Source organism: Rhinopithecus roxellana, chromosome 9 (genome assembly GCF_007565055.1).
Source record: "Rhinopithecus roxellana isolate Shanxi Qingling chromosome 9, ASM756505v1, whole genome shotgun sequence".
Lineage (NCBI taxonomy): Eukaryota > Metazoa > Chordata > Mammalia > Primates > Cercopithecidae > Rhinopithecus > Rhinopithecus roxellana.
In genome coordinates this window covers 2,964,963-2,992,475 of record NC_044557.1, presented here as the reverse complement: position 1 = coordinate 2,992,475, position 27,513 = coordinate 2,964,963, and the positions used below count along the sequence as shown (strand labels likewise).

At 38.3% G+C, this 27,513-nt stretch overlaps 1 protein-coding gene across 2 annotated transcripts in view; it reads left to right on the top strand.

The window, feature by feature from the left end:
- The window catches only part of UNC5D (unc-5 netrin receptor D), a 584,232-nt gene that overhangs the window by 439,506 nt on the left and 117,213 nt on the right, over positions 1-27,513 (top strand). For both annotated transcript variants that reach the window (XM_010370595.2, XM_030937254.1), the window contains exons 5-7: positions 23,542-23,722; positions 24,577-24,744; positions 26,541-26,705. In XM_010370595.2, coding sequence (XP_010368897.1) covers positions 23,542-23,722; positions 24,577-24,744; positions 26,541-26,705 — 514 coding nt within the window. The remainder of the gene's footprint in view (positions 1-23,541; positions 23,723-24,576; positions 24,745-26,540; positions 26,706-27,513) is intronic.

Here is a 27,513-nt window from a genome sequence, read left to right as displayed (position 1 = left end):
CATTTATGTACTCTCCTAATTATTTTCGGATCCTACCTCTGTAGGCAGAACATGATAGAAATGGAAAGATTAAGGAGCACAGGGAGAACAGGGAAAGGGTGAAACATGAATCTAGGAGAAAAGGTTTTATCTATTATGGTTTTGCCTAGAGCTGGTCGTATAAAAGGAAGTAAACTGGATGAATGTGGTTTTCTGTTAGTAACTTCTTCCTCTCACTGTTAGTTGCTTCACAGCTATTTTCTTCTTTAATATTCATGCATTTGAGGTCTGTGATCTGTAACCATGACTTCATGGTATTTAATGTTGCCACATGCAGATACTTTTAAGAACGACTCCATTAAAGATCATTTTCTCCTGGAGCATTCTGTGCTCTCTGGTGGTGTTTATCACCCAGCATTTAGTTTTGATCCCTGTAATGTATGCAGAACCAAAGGCACCCCTTCATCACTCTGATTCCGCTGGGAGTTAGCTTATGTTGTAAAACAAGGGAAACGGGAAAGAAGAGAACCAGAGAGGAGCAGAGTTGCACCTATATGTAATCCATCTAGATAAAATAATGCTATGGGACTGGTCCACTAGGGAGGAGGAGTGGAAATAAGTAGAGTCCTTCCCCTTGGGGCTATTTACAGCAAAGTCTGGCTGACAACCACCTGCTGCCCGATGCCCAACTCTACTGGATTCTAATTGCTTTTATTCCATAAAACCAGCTTAGAACAAGCCGCTGTACTCCATCTCCCTGCAAATCCCCAGACCTAAGATGTGTCTTTAGAAGTTTCAATCACTAGCTGAGGGCCCTAGATAAATGTGGACAATTTAAAAATGACTTCTATGCCAGTCATGGTGGCTCGCACCTATAATCACAGCACTTTGGGAGGCCTAGCTGGGAGGATTGCCAGGAGTCAGGAGATTGAGACCAGCCTGGGTAACATAGTGAGACCCCTTCTCTACAAAAAAATTTATTTAAAAAACTAGCCGGGCATGGTGGCTTGTGCCTAGAGTTCCAGCTACTTGGGAGGCTGAAGTGGGAGGATAGCTTGAGCCCAGGAGTTAAAGCCTGCAGTGAGCTATGATCATGCTACCTATAAGTGAGACCCTATAAGGTTAAAAAAAATAAATAAAAATAAAAAATAATAATAATAATTATAATAATAATAAAGACTTGTAAATTCCTCTGGCAATTATTTCAGATTAAATGCTGCAAGAACAGTGTATACACAGAGTTGCCTCAAACAAGAAATGTCTATGGGATTCATTGATGCAGATGTAGAGAGGCGTTTATTGGAAAGGGACTGTTATACTGGATGCATTGCCCATTTCTAATGGTTGAAATAATGAGACATGCTTTGCTGAGAAGAGAGAAAATAGCATGATCTTGGCTCCATGTCTTGGAGTAGGCAGGTTGGTTCTAATGTCCTCTTTGTTCCTGGTTTCCTTTTAGGTTGGTATCCTTGAGAGAGATTTGTGGGGAATCGCCCCAGTCAGGAGGGTTCCGTAGAAAGAAACCATGACACAAGAGAAATCTACTACTTTAAGATTGATATCTGCAATGATTCGCTTTTCTTCCTGGCCTTATCCTGCTTTAGGCTTAATGCCAGTTTCCTTAGCCACCTTTTCTATGTTGATCCTTATGCCAGATTCTAGAGCCAACCCCCTGCATTACTGGGAAAGCTAAAGAACCCTGGGCCAGCCTGTTCATCATGCACAGCACACGGGACTTCCTGTCAACTTGGAGAAAAGCTTCTATCTAGTTATCTTTCCTGCCTTATAGCATTTTACCACTTTTGGTAACCCTCCTCAGTTACAGGTGAACTATGTGTCATTTGATAAATAATCAAACTAAGAAATGTATCTATTTAGTTAAAGATGTTCTCACTCCACAGACTTCCTTTCTGGGATTCCTGGTGGGCTCCATCAATGAAACCTGGGACTGTCCTGACCAAGAGGGTACATTCCACTTATTGGCTGATTCACGGTGCTTATCCTCCTGCCACTCCACATGCTGGGGCTAAAGAACTAGCATCATTTTGCCAACATTATCTTCTCACAGGAAAAAATAGCAATGGGTTGCAAAATACGTTTTCTGATGCCAGGACTGATTACTCTCATAAATGTGTATCCATTCCAGCATTTTCTCTATGAAATGCCTAGGGAGTAAACTCCTTTGTATCTCCTATATTTAGTAGAGTCCAAAAAGAGCTAAACAAAAGCTTTCAAAAAAAAAAAAAAAAGAAAAAAAAAAATGAAAAGAACTGTGCATAGTGGTTTAGACTGATTTAAGTGAAATCTGGTTCTATGATAAGAGGTGGTCTGGCAGCCCCATCTGTGGTTATACTCACAGCCTAGACCAGTATCGTAAAGCCAGACCTGTGCTTTATTGAAGTTGCAGTAGTTTGTAAAGCAGATGATGCCCTCAGGTGATATTGCTTTACTGCCAAGGTTGATAGAGACTGCAAATGTGTGGATGAAAAAGTGAACAACTGTGTTTAGCTGTGATTTGTGTGTATATATATATATATATACATGAGCTTTAAGAGATGAGCCTTGGTTTAAAGCAAAATAAACACTGTCAGGGAAAGGGTTGCATAGTTGCAGGGTCATGATGGGGACAGGAAGATGCACAGCCTGGAGCAGGTAACACTAAGTCCTCCCTGCATAAATGTATTGCACCCCACTAACATTTTTCCGTGAGCAAATCTGGGCTAAAAATGAGTAGCTCACAGCTCTAAAATGGAAAGTTATAAATGGGCACTCTGCAGTCACAAGTTTGTTAGAGAGGTGAGACTTTTACCACTTAGCTGCTTTAGAACAGGGGTCCCCAGTCCCTACATGGGCCAGTATCAGTAGGTGGCCAGTTAGGAACTGGGCCCCACAGCAGGAGGTGAGCAGCAGGCGAGGGAGCATTACCACCTGAGTTCCGCCTCCTGTGAGATCAGAAGCAACATTAGATTCTCAGGGGAGCGCAAACTCTTGTGAACTGCGTATGTGAGGGATCTGGGTAGCACACTCCTTATGAGAATCTGTCTAATGCCTGATGATCTGAGGTAGAACAGTTTCATCCTGAAACCATCCCCCACCTCCCCCACCCCAGGTCCGTGGAAAAATTCTCTTCCACAAAACCAGTCCATGGTGCCAAAAACGTTGAGGACCGCTGCTTTAGAGCATCATGAAAGGGGGTTCCTTATTACCAGCTAGTGTGTACAGATACACCAATGAATGGATTCACTTGAGAAGTTACTGATGCACACCAGATGTACTGCTGAGAGCAGAGGACAAACAGTCAACACATTCCTGTTCTTTAAGTGGCTAAAAGTCTAGTAGAAAATGATTAGCTGATCTTTTTAGTCCTTCTTGGCTAAGTTTCCTTTCTGTCCTTATTCCAATTCAGGGTACTCTAGAAAATCATTCTAACAGCTCACATTTCTGCTGGTCTTAAACACTGAGCAGAGTGACACCATTGATTGCAATAGCAACTGTGGGATTTGACAGTTTGAGCCTTCTGGCTTAAAGGTGGCATGTGAGTGTTCATGTCCAGCTAAAACTCTGCAGGAAAATAAAGAAGGTATTCTTTTTCGGTAACCATGTCTGAAAGTCTGTCTGGCATGCTCTGGTGCTGGTGGTGGTAAGAGGTGTAAGCAATGGTGACATATGTATGTAGCAAATGCAGCAGTGATGTCTGTATGTAGTGGTTACGGTGTATACATGTAAATGTGGGAGAGAAAGAGATAAAGACAGAAAAAGAGAGAATGATTTATAAAATGGGAGAAAGATTTTGATGGCAATTATTCCCCACAAAATGCCACCATATCTATGCTAGGTCCTGTGCACTTTGTAAAATGATTAAAGGAAGTATGGAATGGTTGTTTATTTTGATATGCCCTACGCACAGTAGTAGAAAGTTGCAGATGAGAGATGGTTGATTTGAAAATATGAGGTAAAGAGTCTCCTACAAACTTTTATTTTTAAAAAGTGTGGTTTATAAACTGAAAAGAATAGGCTATTAGCAAATGAGTTGTGACCACCAGCCAGATGTTGAACTTTTGTTTATTAAAAACTGGTTACACTCCTGTCTTGCATCCAGAAAATCATTGATTGCCCTCTTCAAGGGGTGCTGACATTCCGGATGTGATACTTGCTGATGTTTGTGTACTCCACTTACTGAACACAGTCGAAAGTCAGATATATTTAAAGGAGAGAATAGTTTCATCTTAACTCAAGAACTGCAGTTATTTTGTAGTTTTACCTGTAAAATTGTCACCACCAACCAAAAGCCCACAAAGAAGCACTGTTTTCATTGATGATGATTCTACAGATGCTGGGGTAAAATGGGCTTTATTCTCAAATCAGAAACAGTTTGCCTCATGTTGCTTGGATGTTTGTTTTAATTGGGTTGAGTCCAATTGCCTAAGTCAATGATTGGTTCTTGTTTGTTTGTTTGAGATGGAGCCTTTCTCACTCTGTTGCACAGGCTAGAATGCAGTGGCGCAATCACAGCTTACTGCAACCTCCAGCTTCTGGATTCAAGCAATTATCCTGCCTCAGCCTCCCAAGTAGCTGGGATTACAGCCACATGCCACCACACCCAGTTAATTTTTGTATTTTTCGTAGAGACGGGGTTTCACCAAGTTGGCCAGGCTGGTCTTGAACTCCTAACCTCAGGGGATCCACCTGCCTCAGCCTCCTAAAGTGCTGAGATTACAGACGTGAGCCACCACACCTGGCCCAATGATTGGTTCTTAAAAGTGTCCCATACTACCTCAACAATGACATGTACGAAAAGGCATTTGACCTTGAAGATCTGGACCCATTAATCAAGTTGCCAAAGCTAGAAACTTTTGAGTCATTTTTAGGGTTCTTTCATCTCTTCTCTCAATTTATTTTATTTTATTTTTTATTTATTTAGAGATGGGTTTTCCTCTGTCATCCAGGCTGGAGTGCAGTGGTTTGATCATAACTCAAACTCCTGGGCTGAAGTGATCCTCCCACTGCAGCTTCCCAAATAGGCAGGACTACAGATGTTCACCGCCATGCCCAGCTAATTTGTTAAGTTTTCATAGAGACAGAGTCTTGCTTTGTTGCCCCAGCTGGTCTTAAACTCCAGACCTCAAACCATCCTCCCGCCTTGGCCTCCCAAAGTACTGGGATTACAGATGTGAGCCACTGTGTCCAGCCTTTTCTCTCATTCTAAATTATCACTAGTTATCAATGCTATTTTATGTGTTCTATCTTCTCCAACTTAACCACATTGTACTATTCAAGCTCTCATCCTTTATTCCCCTTAAAGGAGTTACCACTTCCTTTCTGGCATCTCAGACCCCCAGTGTCACCTGTGACTGTCTGCCTTGCTGTCAGAATGAGTTTTCTTAAGCAGAACTCCTTTGGTTCCTCCTTTGAATGGCTCATGAATGCCTTCAAGGTTGAATGTAAGCCCCTTGAGTGGCATGCAGGATCCTGTACGAGCTCCTGCTGTTCTGGTCTCAATCTCTTTGAACTGTTGATGTTACACCCAAATGAGACCATGGGTTTTGGATATCTGCTACCAGATTATTTTAACTTATTGCTTTCTACTTTTACAAAAAGCTTTTCATCCTCCCGTTTCATTGTCCAGTTTCATTTCATCCTCCAGTTTCACTTTCAACCTCCCAAAAGCCCATGAGGTAGGGGAGAGAAGGTGCCATATATATATATATATATATATTTTTTTTTTTTTTTTCATTTTGCAGAGGAAGAATAGGGCTTTGATCTCACAGGGACTGAATACGTAAGTATTAAACAGAAGTAACTCTAAATAATGTTGATGTAAATTATTGGATTTATGAATTATCTGTGAGGATATATAATGTATACATTTATGTTCTAGCATATTACTGCTTTTTACCCTGTATTTGGTTAATTATGAACTGTATATCCCTTTCATATGTACATTTATGCATTTATTTTTCACAAAATAATCAAATACTTAATTCCAAACTTGTTTATATATATTTTTTGACAATTTTGATCATGGTTTTCCTTCTTGAATGGATTACTAGGGATTGACTGTGAAAGTGCCCTCATCTCAGGGTGTTCCAAGTTTTTCAAAGTTGGAACTTTTTCAAAGTTTCAGTGTATTTGTTTAATGAAAATAGCTTTTTTCCCCTACTTATAAATCTATGACCACTTCCTCTTTCAAGCAATATTTTATGGTGGAATGAGGGTTGCATGGGAATTTAACTTTTTTTTGTAAATGTGTGTCTACAAAGAAATAAGTAATACGGAAAGGTGGATTTTTAAAGGCAAATAAATTGCTAAATATTTTATCTATGTAGGCAACACTAAAGTCAAATAACAATGAAGGATCGGAGTGAGGAGAATTGTGGACTAATCCGTACACTGCATTGGAAAGAAGTGTCTTCCCTAGCGATATTAATAGAATATTGTAAACTCATTTTAGTACCAAAATTTAAATTAAAAACGAAGGAGGGGGCTGTGGAATGGAAGCTGTTAAAAATCTCATTTTCAGCAAGTTTAATAAAAAAAAGTCACAAAGGCAATTTAGTTTATTTTTTAAACATTCCCTGTAGTGTTGTGAAGCCTAAACCACAGCTCTGAGCTAGTTCATAAAAACCAGAATGCAAAGAGGAGGAGGATAAACTGGATAGAAACAAATAGAAAACCATCCAATTTAATTGACCAGGCTGATTAAGATGAGAAACGTAAACACCCTCCCCAAAGGAGAAAATGTTAGATATGCAAAGCGACTTGTTTTTGGATTCTTCTTGGAATGTCTGTAACTCATGAAACTACCTGTGTTATTTAAAAAATAGAAACAGAAATGAAAACTCAATTTGGTTAGTGAAATTGCATGGTCAACTGAAGTACCCATGACATGTAAAGCCAATGTAATTTCATTTAAATTTCCCTCTGTGGATTTAGAGCCTAGAGTTTTGACACAGTGGTTCGTTATCCATGATCCACCCTGTGTAAGATGATGCAAAAATAAAGTTGTTGTCTAAAACAACTAGGGGAAGACAGCTGGGAAGGCAAAATGTAGTATGAGACTTAGCCTGCTAGGCATCTAGAAATAGATTGGTTTCTAGTTAATGCATTAGTTTATATAACTAAAAAACAAAAACAATATAAGGGAATTTGTTTACTTCTTAGAGACCCAGAGCTTTAGACTTTTTTTTTTTTTTTTTCAAACTTCGAACATGTATTTGTTTAATGAAAATAGCTTTTTTCCCGTGCTTATAAACATGATATAGATTGCAGAAAATAGGATGGTCTAAATTATGATAAAGTAGCAAACAACTTAAAAATCTCAGCGGCTTAACACAAGAAAGATTTATTTTTCTCTCATGCTATAGGGCCATCACAGTCAGCTGGATGCTGTGTGTTTCATGACACTCTTACTATAGTTTCAAGGCTGATGGAGTAGCCATTTTCTAAAACATTGTTAGCTAGCTGTTGTGGCAGAGAGAGAAAGAGAAAAGTCTGGAGGATCTCAATACAGGAAACTGACTTATTTGTCCTGGAACTAACAAGTTTCTTCTACTGACTACTAACTGGCCAGAACTAGACACGTAATCCTGCCAAACTACAAAGGGGCCAGCAAATGCAATCTACCTGTAAAACAGAGAGCCAGAAATACTTGATAAATAGCTCGTACAGAAAATTATAGCAATCTAGGAACCTATAAGAAGAAAATATCAATCACCAAAAATTTTAAATAACATTTGTTGACCTACCTTCCAGGTACTAATCTGTATCTTTGAATGTAGAAATAATAACAGGATAGTTTGTTGATCTGCTTTTTGTGCTCAAGAATGTTCCATGGAGATATTTCCAATTCTATTATGATAGAAAGGCATATTTTTTTGGTGGTTGCATAGTATTTCCTTTGAGTAAATGTGCCATAATTGATTTAATCGAGTGAAGAACATTTGGTTTGTTTCTAATTTCTTCACTACTATAAACAAAGTTATGATTAAAGTTATTCTTAGCACATATTTCTGGATCTTTTACTAACGATTATTCCACTGGAGTCAGTGGAATTTTACATTAAATGATAGAAACATTTTCAGTTTTGATAAAAGTTATAAGATTGTCCTACACAAGGAATGTACTAATTTAGATTCAACAAAAGTGAATAGAAACTTCTGTTTCTACACTTTGGCAAACCTTAGATTCAAAATTTGCCATGAGAGTAATATCTCATTTTCATAGGTAAGGATGAATGACTTTTCATAGGTAAGATCTTCATTTGTATTTTTCCTCCTTTACATAATCTATTCAAGTACTTAGATCATCTTTGTTGGAATTTTATTTCCTATTGATTTTTGGGTGCTTTTTATATATTACAGACCAGGCAGTACATACTGGTTCAACATACTGACCATTATTGTTCTTGTTGAATGCAAAATATCTTTAATATCATCCTTTATGTTGTTATAACAACACTTTGTCATGCTGAAAACATTTTTTAAACTTTTTTTCCATATTTACAGTTTTTTCTATACAGAACTTTTAAATTGTAATAGTCAGTCTTTATGGCTTCTCGTTTTTATATCATGCAGTAAATCCTTCCTCATCCTAATATTACGAGAATATTTATCAATGCTTTCTTATGGTACTTTTGTGGTTGCACTTATTACATTTTAATATTTTATGTGTCTGGGGTTTATTTTGCAGTTGTGAGTGAGTTAGAGATGCCACTTTATTTTTCAAGAGGACAGTTGACTCTGGAGAAGTTTTAGTGAATACTGAGAAAACTTAGAGTGGGAAAGTGTAGTTTATTGTTATAATTATTTGCATTAAAAATAACGAAGATGAGTGGAATCCTTTAAACTGATTTTAATTAACATACTGTGGAAGGAGCTTCTTGTTGAAATGGAGCCTGGCACCTTACCCAGACTCACTTCTCACTTTTAACTCCAGTGCTAATTTTCAGTACTTAAAATGTTGCTTGTTTTATTTTTTTCTTGGTTTTCATGATTCATGAATTTCTGATTTGTCTCTTACCTTACGATCAGCATATTTCTGCATCCTTCTCTTCCCTTTCTTGATCTTAAGGTGCTTCTTTTCTTCAGGGTTGTGTCCTAACCCACACCCTCTCCACTCCCACTTCTTTCCATTTTACACTTTCTGCATGATTTCAATCTGTCTACAGTTTCTGATAGAATGTATGCTGAAGGCTTGAATAAATATGTTGAAAAAATAGTTGAGTAGGTCTGGAGCTCATGACTTATCTGTGTTGAAGAGATTTATTTCAATGCCTTATGTGCATTTTAAACTTAACTATATCCTTCATTGAATTAATTATTCACATCCTTAGCCTATTTTTCTATGGCCATGTTTACTTTAATCTCTCTTGTTCTCTCCTTTTCTCTTTCTTCATTTCACTCTATTGATTTTCAGGGTGCTCTTTGTGTATTAGGGACCAAGCTGATAGTCAGTACCTACCAGTACAGCATGCAATAATGATATTTTTACCTGGTGTTCCCTATATCACTTGTCTAAGTTGGAAATATGGTTGCCAAATTTTGATGCCCGTCTCCTTAAATCTAATAGCAAGTAGATTGCAAATTTCTATCCATCCTATTTTTCCCCCTAATTCCTTAACAAGATTATTTATACACATTATAAACCTTCCATTCAAGCCACTATAATTTCTCCCTGCCATTGTTACAGTGTCGCAATGACCTCTCTTTTGCGAGCTGTGCCTACCCCTCCCCATTCCATGTGTTCTATACATTACGTCAAAAGTGATCTTTTAAATGTAATATTATCACCAGCTCTTTAAATGTTTTCAGTGAATCTCTATTTCTCATATGATAAGTTTCAAATATTTTAATGTCAAACAGGTAAGGAAATCATCTCTCCCTCTCTTATTTATGCAGAAAAAAAAAATCCAAGTCCAGTTTGACATGTTGAGCTGAAAGTACGTTTGAGGCACACAGAAGTAGACACTGAGTAGTAAGTCTCTGAATACCAGAGTCTGCAGCCCAAGTGGGTGAATGAACTGAAGATGTCAATCTGGAAATGTTCAGTGTATGACCATGAATGACAGGAGTCTGGATATGATCATGTGGGGAGGTGTTTTACAGTGAGATGTGGAACAGGGCCTAAACCTGAGACTTGAAGAAATACAACACTGAATGTTTCAATAGAGAAAGAGTGGCCAGAGTGGGAGGAGGAAAGAATATATGGTATTATAAAAACAGGTGAAAGAACGAATTCAAGAATAGCCATTGTTACCGTTAACAGTCAAATAAGAATACAGATCAATGCGCACTGAATGTAATAGCTTGAAAATCCTTAATGACCTTAGCAAGACCCATTGCAGTGATTTGATAGAATGGATATGATGATAAGGGGTGAATATTTGGTAAATAATTTAACATAGATTGGCCATGAAGGGAACCCAAATGCCCATCAGTGATAGACTGCATAAAGGGAATGTAGGGCATATATACCATGGAATATGCAGCCATAAAAAGGAATGAGATCATGTCCTTTGCAGGGATGTGGATGGAGCTGGAAGACATTATCCTCAGCAAACTAACACAGGAACAGAAAACCAAACACCGCTGTTCTCACTTACAAGTCGGAGTTGAACAATGAGAACACATGGACACAGGGAGGGGATCAACACATACTGGGGCTTGTTGGGGGATGTGAGGGCAAGGGGAGGGAGAGCATTAGGACAAATACCTAATGCATGCAGGGCTTAAAACCTTGATGACAGGTTGATAGGTGTAGCAAATCACCATGGCACATGTATACCTATGTGACAAAGCTGCACATTCTGCATATGTATCCCGGAACTTAAAATAAAATAATAGATGGCAGAATTTTGAATATGTTGGCATATTTAAGTTCTTTGATGTTCAGTTATTTTTAGATGATAAAAACATAGTTACTGATGTCTACCTCACCAAGTGGTTCAAGATGAGAAAAAACCTAGAATATTCTGTAACACATCTAATACATATTGGACCATCAATATGTATAAAATGTGAGTCTCGCTTCTGTCCCTTTTCTTCTCCTCCCCTTTTCCTTGCCCCACATCCACTGAGTTGGCCATCCTTCATAATAGTAAAACCATTGTGCTTAGTTACAGTGGAAATGCATTTTTGTCTGTCTTATTAATCTGTGATCTCCTGAGTGTCGCTGTTATATTTGTTTCCTTAATTGCTAGGCATATTCTAACATAAATGTATCATCTCAGCTCATTAAATGGAATTGCATTTTCAGTTCTACAATTTGAAGACCAAATCTGTTGACTCCTTTTCAAAATATGTTGACTTGACTTTATTCTTTCCAGGTTGGCCATGGTTAACAAAGCAACAGGTTACATTTATAATGGGAAGCCAAAAGAAAACAAATAATATGAACAGCAGTGTGTCTACTTTGTATTGTAATAAAATAGCCCTTGATTTCTGCATAAAGAACTTTTGTTTGGAGCAGGTAATGACAAGTTTAGTCACAACTTTATTACTAATTAGTATTTTGGAGAGAGCACAAGAGGCAATGTGAATTCCTGTCTAAAATTTAAAAGCACTATCGGAACCACTGATCTGGATAAATAATCCATACAAGACTTTAGAGTTTGAATTTGGTTGTTTTGCACTTGTTTTATTATATTAAGCATGATTTTCAAAATGTTTTTCTTCCTTCATGGTGACTTTGTGTCCCTCAGCTGAGGGGAAATTTAGATAGAGTGTCTGGTAATCAAAGGAACAGAAGATGAATAGGTATAGAGTCTTTTTGGGTTTTTTTCAGGACGATTAACTCAATGGCATCTACCTGGAATATAGATGCACTGTGCTGTTTTAATTTTGATAATCCTGTAAGCGGGTCTCCGATAATTACCTTCTGTAATTGGAACAAATTTATAATTATGCTAATTCATTCTTAGCCACCCAATATATGGAATCCAAGCTCATCCATATGTGTCCCTGCATTTCCTTTGGAGATCATTACATTATTAGCCTTTTACTCACTGACAGAAATATTTTTATTCTTTGTAGATTTGATTTCTCCAGTGGTACATGTACATGTATGTGTGATATATGTCTGTGTATCATTAATTGTATGTAACTCAGGCATCAGCTTTTAACACCTGTTTATATATCAACATTTGGAATCTTTAATGGTTTAGTAAGATATTTCCTCAGCACTTGAAGATATATTACATGGTAACAAGAACAGGAAATGAAAACTTAATATTCTCACATCATCACTTTAAAACATTATTTACATACCTCAGATAATGGAGGGAGGGGGTAAATGTGAATACAGAAGCAGTTTTCAGTGCCTCTAAAAGCCAGCTCCTTATAATCTATCTTAGAGAGGTCTGCCCAGCCAAAAATAATCCTTTAAGATGAAAGGGCACATCACACTATGTTTCAGATATCAAGCTTTGGCAGCATCTTCTAGGTGGTGCTTCACCAGAGATTCAAAAGCAGATTGTTTCCCCCTTTGCAGGTGGAAAAAGCAAAAGTAGAAGTAACAAAGAGCAAGATCTGTCCCACTATGGAAAACACAGCTGAAAAGCAAATGGCAGCATGTAATCTCCCTTACAAGCCGTCTTTGGATTACATCTCTCTCCCCATGCTTATATTTATGTTTCTTCTGTTTAATGTTCTTTTCCACTGATCATCATTCTGCAAACTCTTTACATTAAAGTAAATATGTTTCATTCTTTACTCATGACAGTGTTACAGTTTCAGTAAACAGTGGATGAGGGTGTTCACTTTCCCAGAGACCATTTACTTGTCATAATGAATAAAAAAAAAATAGTATGAGACTGCACCTGACTTTCACAACTGAAGCGGGGAAAGTAAAGACAACACTGTCTGACAAGAGACACACAATGTCAGAACATAAAGTTCCATAATCAGTATTCAGGCTTCTGTAAAGGTACGGATGTCTGTCATTTCATTCAGCAGCAGTGAGTGTGATTCTGTCTGTGATCATGAGGTTTTCTGTCATGTGCTTGGTTCTGCTGCAATGGCTTCACAATTAAGCCGAATTTCTGCTTCCTTTTGTGATGCATAATCAGATAACTGGAGCTAAATTGAAGAAACTGCAGTGTAGGTGGCTTTAAAATCAATCTGTAGAGCCTGGAAAGAAAAGCAAGACAAAAGGGGAAACATGATAGTACTGTTATAAATAACTTGAAAGAAGTATTATCAAGGAGAGAGGAGAGGACAGGTGACATCTAATCTGAAAGTGGCAAAGCAAGTAATGGCCTAAACTAACATTAGGCAAGAATATGCCCCATTGTGAGCAGAGAAGCATCACTCTGTAACGGTTCAGTCCCAGTGGAGACTTATTAGACAATGTCAAGTCAAATTAGGCAAATATTAAGTAGCATCCTTTAATGTAGTCAGTAAGAAGCCTAAGAACATGACCAATGCCTTGTGGTAGAAAAAAAAAAAATTGAGGGCTACTAGTTCTAGTTCTACCATTTCCCAAGCATATAGCCTTAGGCAAATCATATAATGGATAAAATGGGAAGCATAAGATTTTCTTTGCCTTTCTTGGGGTTGCTGTGAGGATCAAATAAGATGATGTATTGAATGACAACATGTTCACATGCAAGTATAAAGACAATAGTCGACAGCACTGTGGTTTTCTTTGCCTTTTCCTCATGATCACAAGATGGCTGCCATATTGTTAGAATAACATTCATGTCCAATAAAGTCACAAGAACAGAAATACCAGTCCCTTTTCTCAGAAAAGCAAATGCTTTCCTATAAGTTCCCCAGTTGACTTAGATCCAGTCAGCTTCTTAAACAATTTTAGCACATTAGGGATGTATCGCCACAGCAGGACTTCATGGGTACATGCTGCACTCATATCTATGCAGCACCAAAAGCAAAATGAGACCCCAGATAATGTTCAGGGGGCTAGCTTGACTTCTCATGACCTATCCGCGGACAGATACTGAGCTTGAGTATGTTTTTGATGTCAAAATAATTCAGGTCACATTCTGAACATTTGACAGTAATGATATAACTGGAGTGTGTGGATTCAACTGAGAGCTGTCCTTTAAATCACCCACCTGGGAGACAATACCCTTATTCTAACGATGTTGCCATTCCCAAGAAAATTGTTTTCAATTCTTCCTTAGGAATGATCATAAAAATCCAAAATATGTTTTCCAAATTTTCTTTAATAGTGATGAGTTTCTGTATTTCAGTGTAATTTTGCAAAGATCCAATGGTCGTTCCACCCAAATCTAGCAAATGATAGGATAACTGAGCTTAATGGATAAAAGCAAGACTTAAACTTGGAATGAAATTATGTCTCTCTATGTGTGTTTATGTGTATATATGTGTGTGAGTGTGTGTGTTTTGTATATGTGTGTGTATATGTGGTTTAGGCAAGGTACTTAACATCTGTGTTTGTCTGTAAAATGGGGGTGATAAAAATGGTATTTTCCTCACAGAGATTCTTTTAGGATTAAATTAACTAACACATGTATAGTGCCTAAAAGAGTATTTGGCACATGGTAAGTGTTCATGAAATGCTAGATATCATTATTAGGCTGGGAAATAATCCATTTGATCAAAACTTGCACTATAACCTAAAGCAAATGAGAAATGTATTGATTAGACCAGCGTCCTGGCATGTGCGAATCCAGAGGCTTCCTCGTGGTTCCTGGAATCCCATCTTCACCTCTGCCTGGTGGAGCCTGTCCCCACCTCATGTCCTCGGGTGCCGTCTCAGTTCAGCTACTCAGCAGCTGGAATGCAGACCTCATCCTTCTCCCCATTTTCTCACAAAAACACAATCAGTCTTGCTTTTTGTAAGATGCTAACTTGACAAAAGCTTTGAGCTTATGTAGGGAGTGATCACCTTGTGAACTTCTGTGGCCTTCCAGCTTTTTCCTGGCTCTACCACTTATACATCTCTAATAGACCTGTCTCTCTACCCTGTCCCCTAGATATGGTTGTCTTCCCAAGACATTTTTTATTATAGTGTGAAAACATATTTATTACTCTAATATAATTCATAAATCTTAAGTGAATATGTGAAATTCAGTATGAAAAATGTGTAGCCATTATGAAATATTAGTGGCTCCCAGAATATATTGAAGGACAGCTCTCTGAGCAGTCACACTCTTCTAGGTCATTTCTATGTGCTCAACTCTGGGAACTAAAGCAAAGAATAATGGACCCCTCACTTACCCCATCCATAAAATACAGTTTGAAATTTTCTCCTATGTGTACATGTATGTATACTGCACCAACCTCTAAATCTGCATGGACAGCAATTTGGGTTAGCACATTTATTCAGCGGGTATCATTGAACAACCTTAGATGGGAGATATTTGAGATATTGTTCATGTTCTTAAGGAGCTTGCTGACAAGTAGAGCAGAAAGAAAATGATCACAGGCAATGAGATGAATTGAGACACTTTAGAAGTCATAAAGCTGAGGTTGCATCTATAATATGTATGAACAACTCCATTTGATACTGAGTCTACCAAATCCCAAGAGAGAGGGCTGGGAATGAAGTGTAGGAGCACATGGTAGATCATACCAATTAATGGGCCTGATTTGCATTTTCCATGGGATATGAGGGTAGATTTTTGGGTTGGTCCAGTCTAGAATTCAAAGGTCAAGGGGCTTCAGGTCCTGCATGTGAGGAAAGTTGTATTTTAAAGCAGCTTTCTCTTCTTTCTAGACTAGTCTTTGGGTTTTTTTTTTTTTTTTTTTTTTTTTTTTTCCATTTCTAAAGGATTAACACCACCACTCTCCTCATTCTTTTATAGAACATTAAGAACAAGAATAGGAGCATGAAAATTCTCACATTGTCTGGTGGAAATAAACATTTAGGTGTAAGGTCTATGTATATACACACTAGATGTTCTTAATAAAAGGTCAGAGTAAGTGACATATTATGACTCATGCAGACATATTCATATGTAAGCCAGGTCTCAGGTAAGATAATTTCCCACAATGCATCATTCTGTTCCCCTTCCAGTGAAGGCTCCCTCTCCAATCTGATTACATCATGCTGCCTATTGGTGAGAAAACTAGAAGCTCATCAGTTGCATACCTTCTGTCCCCAGCTAACCAGAATGACTGATCAGGAACCTGCTGTCTGGCATGAAATCTAATTGTCTTTGATGTTCTGCTTTTCCAGATTTGTTTATAAACTGGAAAAAAATCCACAAATCGCAGACCATCTGTACATAACACTATGCTAATGAATGCTGGCATTCTGAAAATCCATAAGCTCATTACCTCTAAGTAACTAGTTTCTTTGCATGTTCTGAACTGGGATTATCTATCTGAACCAAATAAGTAGAAACCAGATAAAGAATGGTTCATCCGAGGGGTGAATGCCTCCAACAACCTTCAGGCATGTTAAGCCTCTCTGTCAAAAAGATCAACTCTTGGCAGCAGGTCACATGTATAAGTGATACAAATGTCTGTTAGCCACAAGGTGGTCAATTTATTGATCCCATAATGCTAATTTGAAAATCTGTATTGTTTTTGTTAAGAGCTTAATTAGGGATTTACAGTGTAGGCAATTTATTGTTAAATAATATCTGAACTCAGCATACATGCAAACCCTTATCATACCAGCAGAATATTGGATATAGGTTCAAAAGTTATGTGCTTGCCAGTCATTTCCATGAGAAAGCCATGAGAGTGGGCAGTAACACATGCACCATAACATTCATGGATGGTTGGGGAAAATGATTTAGTGAAAGGAAATTAAATCCAGTGTAGAGTATTGAGCTCCTCCTTGTGATAACATTCACCAGGGTTCGGAAGTCTGGTGTATCATGGTTTTTGTGGAGAAGGGGGGACAAATCTGCATTTCGCTTATGAATATGTTTCTTTTTTTGGTCCTCATAATATATTTTATAATATATGGGTCATCATATAAGAATCAAAAAATATTACATTGAAATAAGCATCTCTGGCTTTTCATGAAAAATGTGAGATCTGGCCACACTGTGCCTGTATTCTCTCATGGTAATGATAGTCTGACCCTAACTAGTGGCCACACATTTACACGGGTCTTGCAGTCTACATTTTGCCACGGTCATCACTTTCCTATAATTTCTGATGCTAAAGATACATACTCTGTAAATTAAAGACCACCGTGACACATGAAAAGCAAAAGAGATTATTAAGCAAAAATGAGTTCATTGTCATTTTTCATTGCACTATCATTTTTTAAAAATACCCATGCCTTTGTCTAAAAAGACAGAAAATGCCACATTTTTAAAAATGAGTGTGAGCTCATTCCTCTGTGGAAACGAAGAACAGTCCCTTGTCTTTAATATGTAAGCAGTGCACGTGGAGGTCTCGTACCCAGCACCACTTCACTGATTTATGTTACCTCCCTGGCCCCCAGGAACATTACAGTTTGCAACTGCTGGTGTAGAGAATTTTTTTTCCTATTTTATTTATTAAACTGTTCTACATTAGGAGCACTTAGCTCATCACAAATGTTTTAAAGTTTCTCTAAGTGACAAAAGCATAAATTAAAGCGCAATTTGTCACTTTTATAAGCCCAGAAAATACCAAACTGATTTCCTCATAAAGATCCTGCCATCAGTTAAATGGATAAACTATTAGGTTACGAATAAAAAACCAGTTCCACAGTTAAGTGTCTACCATGTTGACTGTTTATAGACATAATTGGATTGAGGGACCCCAGTCATAACACCATAAACATCAAGTATACCAGTATATATATATGTGTGTGTGTGTATATATATATATATATATATATATATATATATATATATGCGCTAATATGCTGGGATCTGTACATATGTAAAAAGTTATTTGATGCTTACCTATCATTTCCATGAGAAAGCCATGAGAGCAGGTTTTCATAGGGGGTGTGTGTGTATGTATATATATATATATATATGTGTGTGTGTGTGTATGTATATGTGTGTGCATATGTGTGTGTGTGTGTATAGACAGATACACACTCATACCTAGGACACTTTATTTACCTTATCGATATTTTTCAAACTATAATTTCGGAAGGCCTAGAAGCAGACCACAGTATATGTCCATAGTGCCTGTGAGTGATTGGGGGTAGACCGTACAGCAGGACCAGCTCGTATGATAGCACAGGTTGTGCACCAAGCATCTTGAGCACACATCATTTACATTGACAAGGGAGGATGTGAATCATCTCTTCTGGAGTTGTGCAGTGGGCCTGGCATGACCAAGTTTATGCATGTTAGGGTCCCTCACATCTGCAGTTCAGATACCTCGCTTCTGCATCAGTCATAATATCTTCCCTTTTTTAATCCTCTTTTTCATTTTGGGTTTCAGATAAGCTTTGAATTAAAGAAATATTCTGCAGCTAAATATAAATTTGAAAATCACTGTGCTACATGATAAGTAAAAGAGATTTTTTAAGCTAAAGTAATTTGTTTTTAGATTATGAAAGATTTTACCTTGAATTTGCCATAATTAACTACCAGAAAAAAAGAATAATTACCCCAGTTAAGACTTCTCTAAACACTGTATTCTCTTCCAATGTTTATGTTAAGCATACATATGTTTATCATTGTTTTTGTTTTATAAATTTATGATAACACTAAACATAATTTTATATATTCACTCTTTCATGTATTATGACCCTTTTTTATGTTTTTACTAGTTGATACCAGACTTTTAACGTCTACTCAATACTAAATCAATTGTTGAGTCCCAATTTATTTTTTTAAAGCTTCATTATTTGTCATGTAGCTTTGGCATGCTTTTTCTCTTTCCTCCTTGCATCCTTTCTTTTTTCCTCTTTTTTGTTCTTTTCTCTCTCTTTTTTCTCTCTTTCTCTCTTTCTTCTGTCAAACATAATTTATTGTTGTTAAACTTACACCCTTAATATTTTCTTTCGGTAAATTCTTAAGCCCGTAATGACAAGTGCAAATGATATAATTATCTTTAAGACTATCAGATAGAACCAGGCACTGTGATTCATGCCAGTAATCCCAGCACTTTAAGAGGCCGAGGTGGATTGCTTGAGCCCAGAAGTTCGGGACCAGCCTGAGCGACATAGTGAAACCCTGTCTCTACAAAAAATAAAAATAAAAATAACCCGGTGTGGTGGTGTGCCTGTAGTCCCAGCTAGTCAGGAGGCTGAGGTGGGAGGATTGCTTGAGCCTGGAAGGTCAGTGAGTTATGATCACACTACTGTGCTCCAGCAGTAGTCTTTTGAGACATTGTCTCAAAAAATAAAATAAAATAAAAAAGGAGAAAAGACTAGCAAATGGAGGTAAGCGTTAGGAAGAAAATCAAAGCAGAAAGGGGTTTTGAAAGGGTTGTTAAGTAAGGCCTCTGTGAGGAAATAGCATTTGACCTGAAAGATTTAAATGCAAAGTGGGATTGAGCCATGGTACCACCTATGGGAGAGTTCTTCCGGGCAGAGGAATCAGTAGGTATGAAGGCTCTGAGAGGTTACAACTTGCTTTGAACTTTAGAAAGTTCAAAGGGCAGGAAGGAGTACAGCAGGGCTAAAGTGGAGTGAGCTTGAGGCTCTGAGATGGCTAACTCACAGAGGGTGCTAGACCCCACATAAGGATATTTTGTTAGCCTAGAGGTTTCATTCTAAGATTCAAAGCCACCGAAGGATCTCAAGCTAGAAAGTGGCATGGTCTCATCCCTTTGTAGAACATCAACTGTAGAGGTCAGAAGAGAAGCCACTGACAGACCAGTTTGTGAAGAAACCACTGCCAAAGTCCCAGAAAGAAGATCATGGTAGTACAGTGTCTTAGTTCATTCCTTGTTGCTCATAACAAAATACCTGAAACTGGGTAATTTTCAAGGGAAAGAAATTTATTTCTTACGGTTCTGGAGGCTGAGAAATCCAAGGTTGAGGAGCTATGTCTGGTGAGAGCCTTCTTGCTGGTGGGGACTCTGCAGAGTCCAGAGGTGGCACAAGATATGGCATCACTTGGCAAAGGGGCTGAGCAGGTAAATGTTCCAGGTCAGGTCTCTCATCTTGTTGTGAAGCCACCAGTTTCCCTTCCATGATAAACCATTAATTCATTAATTAATTCATTAATTCATTCATGAGGGGAGAGTCCTCATGATCTAATCACCTCTGAAAGGCCCCACCTTTCAATCCTGTCACATTGGAAGTAAATGTCAACATAAATTTTGGAGGAGACAAATATTGAAGCTGTTTGGAGGAGACAAATATTCAATATGTTGTCCATAGCATGGTATGAAACAGTAGGTGAAATGTTCTCTGGTCTGCACTCTCAACAAAAAACAAACAAATCACTAAAATAAAAACTCCATGTGTGTTTGAGAGAGAGATTTTAATCTTGACTACTTTGATAGGAAACATACTGCTCTAACTTCTAACTTATTAATTATTAGACTTTATTCTTAGTGCTACATAATATTCAATTGTTTAATTGTTATGTGTTTTGTGGATATTTTTTTCATGTATTACATACTCATCTTGATGCCAGATTTACTGGAATAGGTTTTTGTCATCAACTTAAATGAAAGTTTGAGCATTCATATTATTTGTACTCATACCATTCATATTATTAACCTTTATCTATCAAATTTATGGCAAAAAATTTCCTAGTTTGTTGGCCTCGTTCTTTTGTGCATGATTTTATTTTTCTTTAAGTTTTCAATTTGAAGCAAGTTTCTACTTGACGGTTGTACCTTTAATTTTCCTCTGAGCCAAGATTCCTTTAGGATAGCTTTTCTTGATTTCCAGGTGCTAGGACTCCTTTAGTTACAGTCTTCAGGAGCACTGCCCACAGGGCTCTCTCTGGCTATCTACTCTCTATGAATAATTTATTTATGGGTCAATGCCATACTTTCTCTACTTCCTGACCAACTGTTTGAGGAGAGGTATGAAAGAAGAGGACAGCTGAGCTGAGGACATAGGAGAAGTGCTTGCTAGATGCTACAAATAGCAAATGTAAGGAATTAATCAGAAAGCAGGCAATTTGCCCCTGAATTTCTGACCTAGGAGGAGAGTGGAGGTAGAGCAAAAAAGTTCCCAGACCTGCTTTAAGCTGGTCAACTTCTTCCTTGCAGTGATACAGGACTGATGGCAATTTAAAAGACCTAATTCTGTTGGCGTTACAGTAAGGGTTACATCCTAACATCAACTGTAAAGGCAAGAATAGAAGCCACAGACAGACCAGTTAGTTAAGAAGCCACTGCAAAAATCCCAGAAAGAAGATCATGGCAGGGTGAGGTCTTAATCCATTTCTTGTTGCTCATAACAAAATACCCAAGCCTGGGTAATTTTCAAGGAAAAGGAATTTATTTATTATAGTCATTGTATTGAGACAATATGACTCTCAACTTTTATATTTTGGTGAGAATGTAGATTTACTTACCCGTTTACTTATTTCTATTTTACCCACTCATTGTAAGATCCAGTGAAAGAAGAGACCATCTTGGTTTTGTTCACCTAGTTTTACCTAGCTCTCAGTACAATCTCTGATACTCAAGAAATGTTTAGATATTTGTCAGAGGAACAAATGGATGGCTCTGAAATAGGCAATGGTAGTAGTGAATGGAAGACATTTTGTCACAGGCTGGTAGTCATAACACAGCTGTGTTATAAAATTGGTTCCATTGCCCTACTTTGTTAAACAGAGCAACACTTTTTGTCTCTGATCATCATTAGTACCTTCCAGGCTGGTGCCATCAGAAACCCCAGGACTTGGTAGTGAGGTTTGCATTTTTACTTCATTGTCTGTTACCACTCGGCTCTACAGCTTTTCTTTACGTTTACTGTAATTCTCAGATCTCTTCTTTGTGCTAGTTGGTATCATTTTCCTTCAAATTAACCTCTTCTAAAGTAAGTTTTGGATGGTGATGATTTGGGGTATTTAAGCTCTCATTCATGGGGTGGTACTTGGGGTAAGTATGGAAGGATCCTTATATGTCTTCCCCTGGTAAATCCCTTTTTACAAAGACAAATCGTTATTAAACCAAATGATTATAGAAGAGATGACACTTTTTTTAGTTCGTTTGTTTTGAGAAGGAGTCTTGCTCTGTTGCCCAGGCTGGTGTGCAGTGGTGCATTCTCAGCTCACTGCAACCTCTGCCTCCCTGTTTCAAGCGATTCTCCTGCCTCAGCCTCCTGAGTATCTGGGATTACAGGCACATGCCACCAACCTGGCTAATTTTAATAATTTTAGTAAAGACAGCGTTTCACTGTGTTGGTCAGCTGGTCTACAACTCCTGACCTCGTGATCTGCCCACCTCGGCCTCCCAAAGTTCTGGGATTACAGGCATGAGCTGCCACGCCCGGCCCAGATGACACTTTATTGTTGATAAATTAAAATTCTTTAGACTTAAGAAATGAAATGAGATATCTTATTTTAAAACCAGCTTTCAATTAGCTGCGCAGAGTATGATGAAATGCCCCTGATGTGTATGCTCCTGTGTGACTTCTCTTTGATGTCATCATGGCCATTGCTTTCTGTAATAAATGTCAGTTTTTATGTGTCCATTAAATTACTGTGTTTTACCTATGCTGATAACTAGAACTGAATGGTGGTTGTCAAACAAGAGATGTGTCTAGTGCTACCAAGGGGCACTAGAGAGTAGAGATGTTGCTTAGATATGGAAGTAGAGAGTGAATAAGGAAATAACAGATCAGAGGAAAGTGGCATGTGATGAAATAGAGGTGCTCAGGGTGGTGTATCTTCATTTGAAGTAAATTGAGGATCCCGGGAGCAGAAGGCTTCCATCTGTGTCTTCCTTTTGTGTTCAAGGAAAGAGAAGTTTAGACCAAGGACAGGACCAAGATAAAACTGGGAAGAAGAAAATAGGTTCTTTAGCATCTAGGATAAAACACATCAGAAATGGGAGTAGTCTGTGTTCAGAGGATGGGGAAGGTGAGCTTCTCCAGAAGAGGGGCTGGGCCTCAACTGTGTCAGCTACCTAACCCAAGTGCTAAATGTCTGTTCAATCACTGGAGGAGTAACATAAATGATCACCAAAGAAACTTATCTCAAAATCTACAGAACACTGAGCTTTAAATTTAAATCTGCTTATTATTGCTCAAAACTGTATTACTTTAGCCTTAGTACAGTCTCAAACCTTTATCAAAACTTGTTTAAATTCAGGCATCTTGACTTAAAACCTTGTCTAATAATGTAATATCCTCTCAACACAAAATACAAGTTCTACATTTATATGTTGATTTTCTGAGCTCCACTTTGGACCAGTTATTGAAATATCATCATCATCATGAACGTTGTAATGAAATGAAATGGCCTAATTGCAGTCACCTCTTTTCTCTCCTCCAGTGCATTTTTAGAAAATGGGTCAAAGTCAATGTAGGATATTTGTGTTCTTTTCCTGCTCCCAGCTTATTAGCTTGAGTATCCATTTCCTGAATATAACCAAATTTACCAAACAAAAGGGACAGGATATGGAATAAAGAAACCAATCATTGCTGTTGCTCTATATTTTAGATACATCTCTCTCCCACACCCGAATCTGCTCACCTTTCAATTCCAGAAAAGAGTTCTGATTTTTTTAGTGACTCGTAAACATTCCTTTCTTCCTGTAGGTGGAATGGCTGAAAAATGAGGAGCCCATTGACTCTGAACAAGATGAGAACATTGACACCAGGGCTGACCATAACCTGATCATCAGGCAGGCACGGCTTTCGGACTCAGGAAATTACACCTGCATGGCAGCCAACATCGTGGCTAAGAGGAGAAGCCTGTCAGCCACTGTGGTAGTTTATGGTAAGACCAGCCCAAAGGCCAGAAATGGATAGGGAGGGCAGAAAGCAGAGAGGCAGAGGGATGTATGTTTTATTAAAACTTTTAATGTCGAGAGCTGCAAAGACCTTGGGGTTCATTCACTGAAGCACTCTAGCCTGCCTCCCCCACCTGGCAGGCGAAAAACATCACTATTTCTATTAATGTGTTTGCTGTTCCTTCCAATATTGCACTTCCATGTGATAGTCAGTGACATTTCCAATCTCTCTTTTAAAAATAATAAAAAGCTGTTTATTTTATTCCATTATGTTTATATTTGAAAAGAATTGAGATGGGCAACTTCTGCTTCCCATGCCTCTCAAACCCAACACTCACCCCAGTTTTTCCTAGACCTGCTGTCAAGTAATCTCTCCCCTGGTATGTAAAATTCTCCAAAAACAAACAATACTATTTGCTGAATATCTCAGGTATTATATAAAAGAAGTTCCCAGCTATATAAGTAAAGGCATTCCCTTCCACAATAGAAGAGCCCTGGGATTGATTTTTGAAGCACTTAAAGTCAGAAATTCAAATGCTGATATTTTCTTCTTATACTCTGGATTTTCAAGTGCTTTAGAGATTTATTGATGAGTTCTTTCTATTTCTTATAATTTCCTTGCAAGGCAAATTCTGTGTCCCTCCTATTTCAGATGAATAGGCTGAGGACTGGATGAGGTGACCCCACTGTTGTCTCATGATGGAGCAGCCAGTGGGGGCTGCACAGTCTCTCGGTCCCTGGATGCCTGACTCACAGCACCTGGCACAGTGGCTTGCACATAGTAGGCAATCAGTAAAAACCTCTCTCCTTTTTTTCTCCCCTCCCCATTTTTCTCTCTCAGTGAATGGAGGCTGGTCTTCCTGGACAGAGTGGTCAGCCTGCAATGTTCGCTGTGGTAGAGGATGGCAGAAACGTTCCCGGACCTGCACCAACCCAGCTCCTCTCAATGGTGGGGCCTTTTGTGAGGGAATGTCAGTGCAGAAAATAACCTGCACTTCTCTTTGTCCTGGTGAGATATATGCAGATTCCCTTTTCCCTTCTGATCCACCAACACTATTAAGCTGGTGTGAAGCAATCAATGTTACCTTCTTTTCCAAAGTCACCCTCTCCCAAGTTCTTAGAATAGAACCTTTATCCAAGGTGCTAATGTAGAGCTCATTGTCATGGCAGCAACGTGGGTAAAATGCCACGGTGCGATGTTTTGGGGCATATTTTTTAATACTCAGATGATACTGAACATTTGTCATCAATAAGCCAATTGCTATGAAGTCTGGTTATACTGCCAGCGTTTGGTTGGGCTAAGCCATCCCCTTCTCTCCTTGGGTTCTCCCATCTTGTGGCCTGTATTTGTATAATAGTTAGCAGGGATTAGATAAATTGTCTTAAAGCACAAAAGAACGGTACCAGATGTTTAACTCTTTATCATTAGTTATCAGTCAAATAACTTTATCAGTTCTAGCTTTGTATTTATTTATAAGACAATTGATAGAGACTGTACACTGTCACAGCAGTCTATATTTTACATTTTGTCTATGCTTGCCTTTCTTTCTGTAAAAAGAGATACTTCATTTACCAAGTATGGCTTTCATAAATTCCTTTGTCTCTTACTGGCTGTAACCCAATTTATACAACAAGAAATAGATGAGATGGAAGATGACTTTCTTTAGGAAACGCATATCCTCCCACTGAGAAATAAATTGACCTGGGTCTCACATGCACTACAGAACATTAACTCCAAGGACACTGAACTAGAGCCTCATGTCTTTATAATAAAATTGCAAATTTAGTTGCAATCGAATTTAAGGTAGGGCTCTTCCCAGAAGCATATTCTTGGAGTTTCATTTTGGACTTATGTTCAATAAGCATTTATTGAGTGCTTACTATGTGCCAGGTACTGTGCAGGATGCTTTTACATACATAATGTCATTTACTCCTGTGTTGTGAGTTTTACTATCCCCAGTTGGCAGACATGGTAAAATGAGGCTAAGTAACTTGCCCAGGGTTGCTCAGCAGATAAGTTGGCAGATCCAAGACAAGGGCTCAGACATTTTGCTTCAAGTTCAGTATTTGTTTATATTACCCTATTCTTGACTAATTGCTTTAGATTTAAAATTGCAGTATCTTAAATAACCTACATAAGCATGGTTGAACTATTCCTAGGAGGTAAAGGGCAATTGCCTCAGACATCTGCCATGATCTCTAGGGTTGCTTTTTAGTGGAATTAAATTCAGTTTGTTCATTTCTACATACAGCAGCAGTCCATGACCCAAGAAATTCTATTTATATAAGTCCTGGTGTCTTGGGGTTTGACTGACCCGTTTTAGTTTAATACTATCAATATATTTGGGTTTAACTTTATATTGTTTAGGGGCTTCTAGGGCTTAAAGATAGTTCATTCTACTCTGTTCTAAACTGTCAACCCCTAAGAAAGTGGCTGATTATCAGTGGTTACTGCACACAGTTTATCTGTCCACCTAAGATGCACTTGGGTATGAAAGACTGGGAAAGAATAGGTCATGACAAATTTTTAGCCAACCCAATGGTGCTAGAAATATGAATGCTTGCCTCAATTTGGTAATTGGTCTCATCCTGAAATAGCAAGAGTATTATACCACTGCTTTTGTGAGCCTGTCTCTTCAGGAAAGAAACCATGGAGAGAAGATAAGTGGATATGTATGCTCTTTTGTTTCTGTTTGGTGGTTATTTCCTTAAAATCCAGCTCTAGAACAACAGCAGTCCTGGGGTGAGTCTCCTGACAGCTACTTGATTCATTCTAACAATGGTTTCTTTTGTTTGCCTTTGAAGTGGATGGGAGCTGGGAAGTGTGGAGCGAATGGTCCGTCTGCAGCCCAGAGTGTGAACATTTGCGGATCCGGGAGTGCACAGCACCACCCCCGAGAAATGGGGGCAAATTCTGTGAAGGTCTAAGCCAGGAATCTGAAAACTGCACAGATGGTCTCTGCATCCTAGGTAACACCTTCAGTTTAACATCTTCAGTGTTTGTTCATAATACTATTTATGCAACTCAAAGTAAGCTACAGCCATTAATGTGGTTAAATAAGTTAGCAGAAAGCCAAGTTGCTAACGGCAAAAATAAATTAGGTAAAAAGTGCAGAAAAGCAGACAAATGCATTTTTAATAGAGATGGTATAAATGCATATATTGTATCACTGTGCATTCTGTTTAGGTGTATATTTATTAAATTGATAACATTTTAAGAGTAGAAAAAAAGTTAAAATATTTTAGACTTTTAGAGGCTTCCATTTTTAATTTTGGTGAAATTTGGATACTGATCACTGTGGTTATATTTCCCCCCAGGAATTTTGCAAGCACAGTAAAGCATTTAATCATCTTTAGAGACCATGGATTCTGTGGCAAGGAACATGTGTTGTGACTGTTATCTTAAAAATAGACTGGGCGCGGTGGCTCACGCCTGTAATCCCAGCACTTTGGGAGGCCAAGGTGGGCGGATCGCAAGGTCAGGAGATCGAGACCATCCTGGTGGTGAAACCCCGTCTCTATTAAAACTATAAAAAATTAGCCGGGCTTGGTGGTGGGCACCTGTAGTCCCAGCTACTCGGGAGGCTGAGGCGGGAGAATGGCATGAACCCGGGAGACAGAGCTTGCAGCAAGCCGAGATTGCACCACTGCACTCCAGCCTGGGCAACAGAGTGAGACTCCGTCTCAAAAAAAAAAAAAAAAAAAAAAAAAAAATTACGGGGAAAGGAGAGTGATACCTGAGGAAATGGGTGGCTTTGTATCACAGTGGTCTGGTGGA